General features: G+C 45.8%; 1 protein-coding gene across 3 annotated transcripts in view; it reads left to right on the plus strand.

Moving 5' to 3' along the window:
• Positions 1–15,212, plus strand: part of MTA1 (metastasis associated 1) — an 80,753-nt gene that overhangs the window by 5,398 nt on the left and 60,143 nt on the right. For all 3 annotated transcript variants that reach the window (XR_014618645.1, XM_084290726.1, XM_084290727.1), the window contains exons 2-3: positions 11,076–11,143; positions 13,556–13,649. Coding sequence is in view for 2 of the 3 variants with exons in the window: in XM_084290726.1 (XP_084146852.1) it covers positions 11,076–11,143; positions 13,556–13,649 (162 nt within the window). In the remaining variant the exon portion in view is untranslated. The remainder of the gene's footprint in view (positions 1–11,075; positions 11,144–13,555; positions 13,650–15,212) is intronic.

Genomic DNA, 15,212 nt, shown 5'->3' on the forward strand with positions numbered 1-15,212 from the left:
CCATCTAGTTCTGCGCCTCTTCTGACAAGTGATCTGTGAAGTCAGCGTCGCTTCTGGGCCAGGATCTTACACTGATCTTATTTCCTTCCAAAATCGTGATTTCTTCACGTTCCCAAGGAGGTAGCTGGCCGAGACTTTCACCAGTCGTGCCCGAGTTTCCAGTGGAGTTCAGGTAACTGGAGTAGCTGGGAAAGGTGCTTTTGTAGGGCACTGCAGTTCCAGGTCTTCAGGATGTCACAGCTTGCAGCTGTAGCTCTAATATACAAAGAAGCCCTGCTTCAAAGCGTGTTTTAAAGTCCCATTTGGTTCCTTCTCTCCTCCTCAACTCGTAAAACCAAATTTGGGCTGTTGGGCTCTGTCACTAACAAGAACTAATGAGTTCCCCCTGTAATTGTTTAATGTGTAAGAAAGCATTTCAGTAGGGGAAGACATTGAAGAATTTTTCACAATTAAAAAAAGACACAACAAACTTATTTTAAAAGGAACTTTGTGGTTCAGAGGGGGTCGAACTCTTGTGCGTAGATGAATAATTTAATTTATTCCCAGTTGCAGACAGGGAAGGTCCTCGTGTTGTCCTATAGGATATGCAGCGTGGCCGTTTTGGGAGTTTAATGCGTTGCAAGATCATCAAAATCGGTGCTGGATTCTCAAGCATGGCAAAATTTACTCTGGGAATATTTGTGGCAACCTTTTTCTTGCTGTCTTTCGCCAAGTTTGTTTAAATAGACTGTAAAGCCTAAGATGAACTTAAGGGAAAAAGCGCCGTTTTTGGGAGCTTCAGGAAATGCCATGTGTGCTTTGTGCTGCTCCTGTTCCTCTGACACACTGGTCTTTTGGGGAGGATACTTAATGGATTGAACTCAATTTGGTGCCTCAAGATGTGCTGAAACCACTGGAATCTCAGTGAAGAATTCGTCCTGGAAAGAGAATAGCCGAATTGCTTCTGATTTGCTTCGTTTGCTTCACAAGACTTGAGATTTCAGCTCGACCTCCCCGAAAAATGTTATTTACCTATAAACTCCGAAGGCTGGGTGGGACCTAGGCCTGGCTGAGCAGAGGAGGCTCCTCAAGCACTGCTGCTGCTGATCCCTGTCTGGTTTGCTGCCGGCGTGGGAAATTGTCATTTTTTTTACAGATCTCCTGTGCCCGCAGGCTGTCGGGGTGAGCAGTACCTCGTGGCAAACCTGAAGACTTCCTCAATTTGTTATCCCCACGCTACTGTAAGGAGAAGCTCCAGTCTCGAAGAATGAGGTTTTCCTCGTGGTCTCCTGCAGGCTTCACCTGCTCCTTTTTGGTGCTCCTAACTAACCCCACGTCTGCTCGCTGGCACAAGGGAGGCGGCAGGAGGAGTCACCTCCAGAAGGACCCGTGCAGGACCCGCGAAGATTTCAGGCTGCATAGCAAGCAGGCTGATTTTCTGGCTCTTTGGCTGGATCATCTTTAAGCAGGAGGAGCGTTCTCGAGATAATTTCTCTTGTCATTGATGTACGAGGTTAACTGCGATAAGGAGAAGCTAGTTGGCAGCTTTAAAGCGAGTTTGGAAGCGGAAAAAAAGGAAAATTGAGGCTTCTCCTGTCTCTTCCACGTGTTACTTGCAAGCTGCTTAGTCTTGACGGTGCCTGTGCTTTCACGGTCCTGGTCCTGCGCTGCCAGATGTGATCTGCATCGCCTTCAGCTCGTGGTAAGGGCTCTGATAAACCACGCACGGTGTGCCCCAGCTAACGTGGGGACGTTGTGTGAGAGGAAGAGGACGGCTGACACTCGACCAAGCATGAAGCCAGCGTGCTGCGAGGGGGCCATTCCCCATTTAGCACGGGGCTTGTTGTTGCAGGGCGAAGCTGTCAACATCTGAGCAAAGTCGAGGCAGCCGAGCGAGGCAGTTCCTGTGGCTGCTGCCGCGGGTAGCGGCGTCGATTCGGGCAGCGCCTGCTGGCGGGTGCTCGGTGCTGGGCTCACGCAGCTCAGCGCGGTGTGGTGAAGCACATCGGGGCACTGCTTTGGTTCAGTTCAGCTTTTTCAACCGGGTGAGTTCCTGGCTGGGTTTCCCACGTGTGTGTGCCTCGCTCCTGCCATCCAAGGCGAGGCTGGCACAACTTGAGGGGGTGGTACGGGCGGGTGGGGGATGAATCAGCTGCGCTGGCACTCCTGTTTAAACGAAGAAACATCTGCAAAGCTATGGCAGCAATTTATACTGGGACCATGTCTTACATTGTGGAGCCGTGATGTTTTTGGTCTGGCACCGATACCCTGCTCCTGCACTTCATAGGCTGTCATGCTGTGACCCAAGCAGTTAATTCATGTTGGCTCACCGAACTCAAGCATTGCTCTTTTAAAAAAAAACAAAAACAAAAACAAAACAGCCCACCCCAAAAAACTTTTTATTTTGTTTCATGAGGCTGATACCAAACTCCGTGTCCAAGTACTTCAGAGGTTCTTGTTTTGCAGCTCTTGGGATACTTGGAGGGAACATGAAGCTGTTTTCTTCTGATCGTCGGCACTGCCTGAGTGTCTATCTCGTGGAAAAGAGTGTTTTTCTTCCCTGCCCTTAGGAAGGAGAGGCGCAGTGGGACAGGCTGTTCTCTTGGCTGCAAGAGCAGCCCAGCGTTAGGGTACGGTTTGAGGATACTCGTCTCCCCTGCCTGCCCTCCAGAAGAACCCCCAAGGAGTTCCCTTCCACCTGGTTTCTCCATCTATTGAGTGTTTCTGTGACTTGGCTGTAAATTAAACCATCCTGGTGGGCCCTTACAAACCAGCTCTTGGGCAGGATTTTTGGTTTTAAGCCTGGGCTCGTTCCACGGCCGGGTCTGTGGCATTGCCCCACGAAGAGCTGCACTGGCCCAGCTGAAATGAGAGGCTCGCGACCGCTCCTGGAGAAAGCGGTCATAGAGCTGCATCCTCGGGACGTGCAGCAGCAGAAGAGGTAATACAGAACAGAGGATTGCTGTTGTGTCCTGACATGCTGTAAAGCAGGAGAGCAGTGGTGTTTTTCCAGGAATACATCATGTAGTGTCGTCCCGCAGGGAGTTGGTGAACCCGAAGGTCGGTGCTGCATGCAACGTGCCTCGCTTACAGCTGGGGCACGGGGGGGACTGGTTGGGATGGGTTTCCTTGGGCTGCCCTACAGCTGGTTTCTAGGAGCAGAATTGCTCCCTCATCCTTGAGGAAGTACTCTGGAAACTCAATTTTATTCCCAGGTTTCTCACCCATTCCCTTTTCGAGTCTTGTTTGTACAGTTTCCCTTTCAGCTGGCGTCTCCAGCAGCAGGTATTTCGGCATGGCATAGTTCTTATCTCAGGGCCAGGACCCGTGACGTACCTCTGCCACCCACCACCTCTTCCTCAGGTACAAGCTCCGTGCCTTGACCAGAGCTAAGATCTCAGGTCTGTAGCTCGCTGCTGCTAGCAGAGTGCCTGCCTCCTTCCTCGGCGGGGACGGTGAACTTTAGGGAATGCACTTGGTCGTAATGAATCAAATCAGAAGTTAATCGAGCCCGGGACCTGCCCCGAACAGCCCTGGCAGTAGTGGTGTTGGGAGGTGCCTAAGAAAGCGAGCACTTCTGGTAATTCCCCCAAACGCTGGGGAGCCTCCAGGGATTTGCTTTAAAATCTAGGCTATTAATTGTTTCTGAAATGGGAACCGTTTTGTAGCTTTGTCTGCCTTACCTTCCTCACTTGTAGTTTGCAGTGTCTCCATTTTTCAGATAGGGACCGGTGATCAGAACTTAATTATCTTTGAGACTTCTGTTCCTCTGCGAAATGTTTGAAAGTGAACAAAGGGTTCAGGAGTTAATAGAGAAGAACTAATGCATGGATAATGGAGTTGCATAAACCTTGTTTCACTAAGAATCATACAAAAAAAAAAAAAAGAAAAGGATGAGGTAGCTGGACAGGAATTTTTTCTTCCCCCCCCCCCTCCTATGACATGACAGAAAACAAAGAGCAGAAAACCTTTGGGAAGCTCCAAATCCCTTAATGTTTCATCCTTAAAACTGGATCAAGCAACTGTCAGTTTGTCCAAGCAAGTTGCATGGCATTAACACAGATACCTTTTTGCTCCAAAAAGGTAGAGAGTTATTTCTTACCTTGAGGAAGGAGCTCTGTGGTGGATGTTTGTTTTTGTTTGGAACCTCATAGGTCCTTTGGAGTGGATTTCAGGTTTAGTTTTCAGTACCTTTTATCGATTCAGAAGAGCTTTCATCGAGAAGAGTTTGTATTTTTTATGGGTGTGTGCATAATCCATAGCCCTGTTACGGGGACCTTGCAAGGGGTTGCTCCTACCGTAAGGTTACAGTTTGGGGAATTTTGAACCTGGGTTTTTGGAGGCAAGTGAGGAGGATTGATGCGTGTACATAATCCGTGCTGCTTGAACATTTTACAGCTTGGGAATTCTTCAGGGGAGGAGATCAAAACCTATTCCTGCTTCTCGATACTCAGGGTTTTAATCACCTTCGTCAAGGCAACTCACCTTTAGAGATAAGAGGTTGAGCACGTGGAAGAGAGGTGGGTTAACAGACCGAGGGAAAATCAGCCACCTGTTCCTCACAAGCACGCCGGCTCGGTGTTAAGTATGGACCGAGTGCTGATATTTACACAGCTTATTAGCTTCTGCCCACCTTTGCACAGGTGCGTGGTTCCTGAGGACTTGGCAACAAGTACCTGGGTATTTATGAATTAACCAGTTTCTTCTTTATCCTCACCGTTGGGGGCTGGAATGGCAGCTTGTGCTCTGCTTTATGATTGAAAATAGAGCAGAAGTTAGCGTGAAAGTGAGAACGTGGACTTCTGCCATGTGTTGTGAATACGTGAGGCTCAACTTCCTTTAGTACAAAGCAGTCCTGAGCTGCTCCTGCATGTATATGGCTGTAGATGCGTGCTTGGGATTTGATAGGCAGTAGTAGAGGCTTTAGTTTATTAAATGAAACTGAGCTGTCTTTTCCTTGCACGTATCCTGACTCATCTTACAGCCCCAGCATTCTTTTAAGTCGTGTTTTTCTTGGAAAACGGTTGAAAAGGGGAAGTTGAGCTGAGCACACTGTATATCCTTGTATACATAACGTACGTCTTCAAAGTCATTTTGGGATGTTTTACAGCATATTAGCAGAGCAGATAGAATCTGGAGAGGCTGTGTGCTTGCTCACCAACAGTGCCCGGCACACAGGCGATGTGCTGATGTATTTAATACGGAGTTTGTTGCATTTTTCATGTGCCCCTATAGGCTTGGGGCCGTACAGGCACCCTTGTTACACCGTCTGCATGCCCTCCAGGAGGGTAAAAGCAGAAACAAATTTAACATAATGACAAAACAGCGTTGTAAATGAAGATTTTCTGTGTGTGTAACTTCAGCGTGTAATTAACTAGACGTCACTGCCTCTCTGGAGGGAGCGTGCTCGTGTAATGCCCTGTGTCGGCCAGCCCTCGGTGTCCACCACACCTGGGAAGCTCTGGGAGCTAACCCAGGGGTCCTGCTCCAGGAAATCCAAGCAGGCTGCAGTAGGAAAGCAGTAAGTGAGGGGAAGGGCAGGGCTGCAGCAGTTCCTCTGGAAGGCTTCTCTCTGCGAAGCTGCGAGTCCATGAGGATAACTTGGTGGTGCGTGGAGCCACCCCAGCCTTGTCGAGCAGAGTTTGCACCGTCTCTAGACCTGGCGGTGACCTAAAAGGTTTGACTGCCTGCCAGAGGCTGCTGCTGTTTGGGATGGTGGCCCTGCTCAGAGGCAGGGTCGTGGCTGTTCTGGATGGGTGTGCGCTCCCCGAGCCGGGTGTCGCTGCTCATTTATATCTAGGAGCTTTACTGCAGGCTTCGGGCCCGAGGAAGTGGTGCAGTGGTTTGTTAATGTCGATCCGTTGCTGAAAACCAGGCTTTCTTCCTCAGCAGCGAGGGAGGCTTGTCGCTTCGGTAGTTTTTCCCAGTTTTGTTCTGCCTGAGCCTTTTTATCGAGACCGGGCAGCTCGTCTCAGGAGCACGCCGCGTGAGCACTGGGCTCTTCCAGCAAGCACGGCGCGTTGTGAGACGAGTGTCTCGGTTAAAGATTTCACACAAGGGTGATTTATTTTGATCCCTGTCCTCGTAAGCCTTTTGACTTGGTCATTTTGGTCAGAAGAGCACAGCTAGCTTGATTTAACCGGGCTGCCTCTCCCAGCTCAACTCGATGAGGATTTGCTGTCTGGCTGTGGGGATTTCAGCAGGAGGTGGTGCTCACTTCTGCCAAGTCCCTTGCTAAATGTCGGCTGGTACTGCAGAGGTTGTGTGCTCTTTTGCTACGCTTCCACCCCATTTGGAGCAGGGCCGTGGTGGTGGCAGTGCTCAAGGAGCTTTTTGGGGCAAATACGCACATCCCATGCCTGCGGTGCTGCTGTCTGGAAAGCGTGCTTGGACTTGTGCTGACAGAGTATCCGTGATTCCTTTTGTCGAGCTGTGAGAGAAATTAATTGTAAATATCTGCTTGCTCTGTGCTGCTAGGTGTATTGGCTCGCCTCATCCTTTTAGCAACAGAAACAGCTGTTGCAGTTTTGCATCTCCTGTAATGAAAACACTGCTGGTAAGGCTTTCTCTTTTGAAACTACCTCTTGAAACCAAACATCTCGTGGGGTGACACCTTCTGAGTGGTGCTGGTTTTCAGCAGCCAGAAGGCAGTGGGACCTGGGCTCTCCTGGGCGAGATTGCTGGGCTCGTAGGCTGCGAGCAGCTTGGCCTCTCCAGCTTGCCTCCTCTTTCGCAGAAGCATAGACCACGATGGATTTTGTATCACCCAAACTGTAAGGTGATTGACAGCTCCAGGAGCGAGCTGCTGAATAATTTGAAAACTGGAGCTTACGTAAAGAAACTAACCCCAAACTGATGCGGAAATCCAGACTGCGAGGAGGCACGCGTTTCCCGTAAGTTCGGTCGTAAAGTAACCAGGTCGTCAGAACTTCAGCCACTCTCTTGGTGCTCATCTTCAATTCAGGGCAGCAGCTCTGTGCATTGGGCAGGGGAGATGTTTGCAACCCTGGAGTTGCTAATTTATAACGTGCCGAGAAATTCGCATCGTACCAAGCAGCACTAGTGAGTGTGGGAAGAGGAAGGCTTCAGCCTCCCTTGCTTCCCGAGGAAAGCAGGCTAACGCAGGGCACACAGCGAGGGGAATTTCGGGAGGCAAGGTGAGGAATGTGCAGCCAGGTCCTCAGAAAGCACATGTAGCCTCAAAGGCAAATGCAAGTTGGGAAGGATAAAAATACTTTTGGGCATTTTTGCAACTTGATCACCTCAAAGCCTGTAAGGTTATTAAGTAGCTCAGACATAGCTTAATCTTAGAAATATATGACCTCTAGACAGTGCATGTTCTTTCCTTTTGCAGTACCCCCTTCTGGTTTTCTTTTCTGCCAACCAACGTAGACTTAATCAACAGCTGACACGAAGAGGGCAGAGGGGGAAGCAGTTTTGCAGTGATGTCTTAAAAGCATGTGTGAGCAAAAAGAAAGCGTTGTATTTATTGCTAATTGAGAACAATTATTTTACTGCCTTCGTGGAATATTTCCATCTTCTCTGGTCTGTAGGTCATCATCCTAGTTCGGCAGTTCAGTATCTGTATAATAACATTGCTTTTTAGTAAGTTGTGTATTATCTCATCTTCAGGGAAAAAAAAGCAGGGGGATGGAAAGGCTTTTGGGGTTGTTTCAGGGACGCAGCTACTTCTGTAACAGTGTAAGCAAAAGGAAGAAATAAGCTTGGAGTTTGTGGCAGGAGTGTGATGCTCCTTACTGTCCTGGGATATTGCCACGCTCCTCAGTCATTGCTTCAGCCTGGTCATAGAGAGTTGCACGATATGCAAGAGCGATGCTGCTAATTACAGTCGTGATGTGGATGCATGGCTGATTAATTCAGGGATTATGAGTTTAAGCTGTGAGCTGCTGTGCAGGTGTGGGATTGAGCCACTGCCTTTGTCTGGGTGGTTGGCTGCTGAGGGGTGGGCTTGGTACGAAGTGCTCGTGGCAGTTGCTGCTTCCAAGGAGGCATGCTGTGCTTGTGGGATGTGGAGCAGATAAGCTCGTCTTTTCTTCCACCATGTAGGTAGGAAAGCTGATAAATTGGCAAGGATAGCCAGCCTGTTGTGTTTGAAAGGTCTGACTTGTTGTTTTGCTCTTTTTCAGGCTCTACTCTTCTGTCCCTGGACTTTTTTTTTTTTTTTTTTTTTTTTTTTTAAGTGTACTCTTTCCTTCCTGTTCTGTGGTAGGACTTGAGATGCATGCATCTTCCTGTTATTTAGAGGTTTGTTAATTCGGTCTCTTTCCCCATCCTCTCTTTCAGCCCACGGCACAGACAGGCAGTTGTGCACGTACAGGATGCCTCCCATCGACAACTGCTTTGCTGGGAGCCTGTGGTGGGTTTCTGCTCGCCACTGTGTCTCTGTGCACCTACAGACATAGCTGCTGTCTTGGAAGCAAACTGGGAATGTTATTAATCATATTGGGTGTGCAATACGAGAAGGATGCATTTACGTGGCATGGGAAGAGGCTGGAGAGGAAGGGGAAATGTTGCTCAGGGGAAAAGGAGGTGTTCTGGAGAATAGGGGCTGATGGAGCGTGGTGCTGTGCCTCCTTTAAATCCAGTGTGTAGGAAGCCAGCCTTGGCTGGGTTTTGCTGCTCGTGGAACAGGTTAAGAGGAGTGCTCTCACCTGCTAAAGCATTATCGTTTTGGAGAGTGGTTTGTTGAACTCACAATTTCCTTGCTGCATGTGTGGCACACCGAGCAACTGGAGCATTTCTCTGCGCAAGATAGCGTTTTAATTTTAGATGAAAGTATTTAAAGTCTGTATGAAAAAAATGCAAATCGCTCCTCTCTGTTCTGCTCACATATTCTGTTTCATGTGACTTGCAGTGGGCTCTGCGTTACACGCAGAGAGGCAGGGACCCTTCTCCAGGTAAACTCGAGCGATGGGAAGCGGGTCCCCATGAGGTGCTGGTGAGATGCTTACCACAGCTGTGCAGTCAGCCTCAGACGTGGCTGGGAAGTACTGGGCCGTGCATTTTGTGATGAAGTCATCAAGCAGTGGCCTAAGCACACCCCTTTACACTCTGTCATGTGTCTGCTCTTGAGGAATGCCTGTGGGACATCTTCATCGCTGCCTTTCTGCCAGCAGTGTGCTGCTTTGTGTAAGGCTGTGTGCCCTCGCTGATGGGGTACAGGTCTGGGGACGCTCCTAGCGCTTGGCAAAACAACAGATTTTTTTTGGATTTGACTACTCAAAACTGTTGGACATCAACCTGAAATAGCCATTTATAAGGCATTGGTCTGTGATAAACTTTATTTTAAATTCCCACGCCAGATTTTAACACTCAGTAAACTGTAGTTAACTGAAAAATTGTGTTAATGTTCACCTGAGGTAGAAAGCGTGCTGGTGTGGACGTGCACACGTTGCACACTCGGAAGAGCTGTTAGAGAAGTGATAGGAACTGCAGGGGTTTGTGATGGTCACTTTAAACCCCTGGAAGTAAAGGCGAGGTTGTGTTTCCAATCGGGGGGGCTGCCATTGCCATTCCTTCAGGCTCCATTTGTTCAGTCAGGGTGCTAACAAATGCTATGAGTTTGTGTTTGGTCTCAGCAGAAGTACCTGAAGTGAGGTTTTGGGGTGGGCAGGGGGCAGTATGAGGGAACTTGGCCTTCTTCAGGGGGTGGGCAGGGGGTCCTCAGGCAGCCCCCGAGCTTGGAGCCATCTCAGGGCAGATGAAGGCCCCATGCCCTTCACTGCTGTGCCCTTCTAGGGGAGGCTTTCTGCTTGGGAGAAAACTTTTTTCCTCTCTGATCCCTAACGTGTAAATAGAGCATTATTTTTCCACAAACCACGGCCTGCCTGGCCTCCTTAGCCTGCTCTCGGGTGCGAAGCCTGAAGGGAAGCTGCCTTTGAGAGGAACCAGCTCTGTGGTGGAGATGGGGAGGAGCTTCTGGAGGCTGACTCTTCCTCAGCCCAGAGGAAGAGTTAACAGCATCCATCTCTGCCCTTTTAGGAGGCATTTTGGGAAGATTGAAGCTAACAGCTTAAGTAGTTGTCTCTATTTAGGCAGGGCTAGCACCGCTAAACACCCATTTAGCAGTGGAGGGTCATGCTAATGTGCTCATTTCAGCGGATTACCTGAGCGGAGCCCCGAAGGCGATGGATGTTTTGCTCCAAATACAAATAAACTGGGACATCTGAAGGGAAATCGTTTTAAATCGGCTAGAATATCTTTGGAGGGATCATTCTCAGAGCTGAGCGCATGAGAAAACCGCGGCAGGTCAAGACTGCCCCCAGGGCCAGCACCCAAGGGTGGCTGCATTCAGCCCTCTCCTCGCCTCGCTGAAGCTTTGCTTCTGGAGTCCTGGCTGACAAAGGCCAGGTCTGCTCAAGGCTCTCTGTTTCTGTTTTTGTGAGAAGTGTTAAAACTTGGAGCTTAGCAATGCCAAGCTATTCATACAGCATTCCTTGGTGCCTCTCTGAGGGTTTTGTGACAGCACCACCTTAGCGAAGAGCTGCCTTCTTGCCCTCTGGTTGAAGATGTTTATCCTGCTTGAATATGAGCATTTCTGACCTATTTGGCTTACAATATAGACTTCTGTCGAGGTTATTCCGGGATAATGTGGGTGTAAAAGAGCAGGAAGTAGAAGAAAAGATAAGAGAGAAAGAATGGAACAATTTGTAGAGTAAGTAACTGGGCTGTGTGATGAAGCTGAGCTGGGGGGCAGAGGAAGGATAGCGTGTTGCGGCTGGATTTTTGGATGAAAGAAAAGGAAGCAAGTAAAGAAAACACTGCGATCAAAATGAAATAGCCTGATCAGGGGAGACAGACCATCATATGCTTTGCTTTCCCACTGTACAGGCAGATAATAGAGCTCTGTGTTTTGGAAAGGGAGTTAATGGTCTTCAGATTGCGCCCGTGTTTGTTTCTTACACTGGCATGGATTTTGTATTTCCTCGCCTAAAATCCAGGACAGTGGGAACATTTTGAAGTGCTGCTTGTGGCAAGAAATTAATTTGGTATGGTGTCTTTAGCAGGTATACACGTGGGCTTTTTATTTGATTTTTAGCAGCTCGTATTTTAAAGAATCTTTTTTCTTTTGTCAGATTACGTCTACTTTGAAAACTCTTCAAGTAACCCATATTTGATACGAAGAATAGAAGAACTCAATAAGGTAAACAATTTTTGCCATCAAGTCTTTGAAGCTGATTTAATTTATGATCGATTTGATTAAAATCAAAACAAATCTTTAGCAGTTCTCTGGTAATTAGTAGCTTAAAATACTTTTGTTGTGATAATTTTCTGAAACACTCTGAGGCCTGCTGGATTGTTCTCCTTGGCATGAAAGGGCAGAGCATCAACTGGAGGTCATTCTCAAGGTGATTATGCCCACCTACAGGGCAGGAGGTTTTTCCTGGTCTTCCATTCTGTGCCCAGATCATGTGATAGGAAGACAAAATAACAGCTTCCCAGGAGGATGGAGGGCTTTGTAGTTTGTTTTTTCTTGGGGGAGTGTCACTCAACAGGAAGAGTTGGAGCTATTATGTGCTTCCTCAGACTTTGTCTTCTTTAGTTGTCCTTTGGGTCAGTGTATTATTTCGTTTGCCAGGTTTCCCCTTCTTTAGATTTAAAAAGCAGACATGATGGGTTGCACGTGGGAAGCCAGCTGAAGTCTTTAATGTTGAAATTTTACCTGGCTGAGGAGGGAAGCCTGATCTGAAGCCATTAGCTGTGTCCTAAACACACCGTTTTGAGGTTTAATGCCAGTGTGTGCTTTACAGCCTATACAGAAGGAGTGTAATGTTGCTGTTTTGGTGTTGAATTTAAATTAACTGCCTAAAAATAGGGTGTTTTCTTCAGCCAACAGGGATGGAAAAACATGCCTTTCTGAAACAGTTATTTGGAGGAGAAAATGTATCAACGTGACAAAGAACCTGAAGTTTAGGGCATCCTCGTAACCCCTTCTTTTTAGCGTAGATCTTTTTACAGAACACTTTGTGTCTCTTCCATTAAGGAAATAATAGGAACTTCCTTAACATGTTCCCAGTGGATCCATTGGGATGTTATGTTAGTGGCTGTATTCCATCAGTTACAGGGTGCTGAGGTGTGGGGCGGGTTTCTTGTGGGGTCGGTCCCGTCCCCACCTTTATTCCATTTCCCCTCTTTAAAAATAATGGTACTTTCAGCCTGGACCTCTCATTTAGAGCAACTCTTGCTTAAATTGTAATTTCTCTGACCTATTCTTCGAAATGGGTTTTTCAGGTTGAAATGAATCATATCTTAACCTGCATTTGTTTTCACTGACTGTAAATGAAGGCCAGACAATTAACCAAAGTGCATAATTTGACATTGTTAAAACACAGCTGCAAGATGACTCCTGTTTTTGTGTTGTATTTCCTCAAAATTTAAAAGTTCTTGATTACTTAACAGAAAAGGATAGAAATTCCACAGGTTCTGTACAAAAATTGGTAGGCTGCAAGTGAAAATATTTGTGCGTGTATGTATTCTCTGTTTTTTTTGTGTGTGTGTGTGTTAGGAAAACTGTTGTTATGAGAGATAAAACTTTTCCTCCCTTTACAACTTAGCAACAAGCGTGTATATCAGTTTTGTTTTGTTTGTTTGTTTCTTTCCCTGTGGACAGATTGCTGGTCCACTACCTTTTTTGGAGACTTCCTGGAGGGGAATTCGTATCTCAATCTTCTAGTTTCTTAAACTGTGTGCCATCATTCTGGTTTTCAAGGACTCTTCAATAGTAGGAGACAACTCTTTTAAGTTACATTTTCATTATTTATTGACTTATTTTGGAAACAATAGGTTGGCTGGGTCAGTTTCAAACCAGTAGGTGTACTTCCTTTAGAGTCTGTATAAAGCCAGCTTCATAATTCAGCAGCTATCATCTTACAAGAAATTCATCACCAATCTCATTTTAAGAGTTTTAAGGAAAAAAATAAATCGCAAACCATTCAAAAATTCTGACCTCTTTGTATGTTGCCACTGGTGTAGAGTTTATTGCCTGGTGCAGCTTCCTTTGTTCTCCTTTTGGAATGATTCTTGTGTTGGTCATTGTTTACCTGCCAGTGCTGTCAGAGAAAGGAAGCATTATGGAACTTCTTTTGTGAGAGCAATAATGACTGTGTTCTTTCTTGCTTTTCTGCTGTCCTACTGAGTTTGGAGAACAGCCTAAACCTGAGTTCTGTTATATTTCACAGTTACTTTTATTAGGATTGTAAAGATGCTTGTGCATTCTGCTAAATGCAGGCATCACCTGAAAGTAGCAAAGTGGCTTGTTGGTATGCTGTACCTGCAGGTAAGTGATTTTTCTCACCCCTTGAAAAATCTGTAACTGCTTAAAATGGTGATCCTGAAGAAACAATTGGGAGTGAAGGGCCAAACCTGATCCTGTTCTCTAGAATGGATCCCACTAGAGGTAGTGTTTTAGGTAAAGTCTGGGCAGCTGGAGTATGCTAGAAGGTGATGTTAGGCAGCCTGTGTGGCAAAATTCCTGATTATTTATGAAGTTTTCTAATTAAGTATGTACAGTTCAAGTTTTGGTTTCTAATCAGTTGTTATTTTTTTCCGTTTTCAGACTGCCAATGGGAATGTGGAAGCAAAGGTGGTGTGCTTCTACAGAAGAAGAGACATATCAAGTACACTTATTGTATTGGCAGATAAACATGCAAGTAAGCTTCTTTGTGTTCATATAATTTCTATGCAAAATTTCCGAACTAGGGTAGAACTTTGTTGCACTTTGTTACAAGTATTGGTGGTGTTATTTTAAAACATCCTTTCCCTGTATTCATCCTCAGCAAATTGCATTACCAGTTTGGCTGACTTCTCTTTCCCTACCCCACTTCCTTAAAATCTCAATTAGTTACGGTTTGGTTATCATGGTGAGGGGAACAGAAGTTTGAGGGTGGATAAAGCCTGTTGGGGCTTAATAAAGGCATCTTACTTGCTTCCTGAAAGTGAATTCTCTACTGGACGGGGTGAGGGAAAACACTCTTTCTTGTATTACTTGCCCATGAATTGTTTGGTTAGTAGAACAAAAAAATGTAAACTTTGCTTAAGAGTAAGTCAAATAGTTTGATCGTAGGAAATCAACTTGAAACATGGCCAACTTGAAACTTGGCTAACAGGAATTGTCTTTACATTTCAATATTAGTAATATTTTTCTTAGTGACATGCTGAGTAAATGCATTTTAAAGCACTGAATTTTAGGACAGTCTATTTCTATTTTGAGTAGCTCAGCTTCTTTTGTTAGGAAGAGAAATAATGTCTAGGCTTGAGAACAGAAAACCATATTTTGGAATACTCTAGTTAAATTATGATTTTAAAAAGCAAAGAAACAAAACAACAAAAGAAAACTGAACTCTTACGAAACTTGCAGAGTTGTTCATACTGCCTTAGTTTGGCCTCCTTTGCATGTATGCCTTGATTTTATTATTTTACAGAATATTGTGTTAGCTTATGTTGGCACGTACTCTGTCAAGGAAGTGAGACAGTTGAGCGGAGATGGAAGCTTATTTCTAAACAAAAACTTAGTGACACAACTCTCCAATTATAAAAACAAATTAAAAATACTAAAAAAATGCACACAAAAACAAGAGTTGTTTGCCTATATAAATCTATAGGGTAAGTCAGTGCAAGAACATCCAGATACTTTAAAAAACAACAACATACAAGAAATAACTGACAAGCTGACGTAAAACTATGCATCCTGAACATAGGAAGGGGTGAGCATGGTGCACTAACCAACTCTCAAAATGAGTGTCCATCTCTGGGGGAGAAATAGTGTGATATACCCATGCCCACAGTGGTGTTGGGCACTTTATTTAGGGTCCTTCCAGCATATTCGACTCCATTCTAGTTGCCAGTGAGGGTTAGATTTAGTTTTGTTCTAATTTCCTCTGCCAGTTCAGCATTCTTCTCATCCCATCCTTGCGAGGTGATAGATGCAGTTTAATAAAACTGGTACCGAAATGGGCATGTTAAAAGTGGGGGGACGTAAGCGGGTGGAATTACTGAACTCATTTTAATTGTAAATAATCAAGTATGTGAGATGTAACTGTTTAGCTTGCTAAATTTTAGCAACCTAAAAACTAATATGGGCACCCTTTTTAATCCTTATAATTCAAGGATGTCCTGTAGGCACACAGATAAGTGAAAAAGAAACAATCAGATCTGGGCATGTCAAAATTAGGATTTGGCTGCCAAGTACTATTGTCTTGTAATGTGCTTTGTAG

The sequence above is a fragment of the Netta rufina genome, assembly GCF_964035555.1.
Source record: "Netta rufina genome assembly, chromosome: 8".
Lineage (NCBI taxonomy): Eukaryota > Metazoa > Chordata > Aves > Anseriformes > Anatidae > Netta > Netta rufina.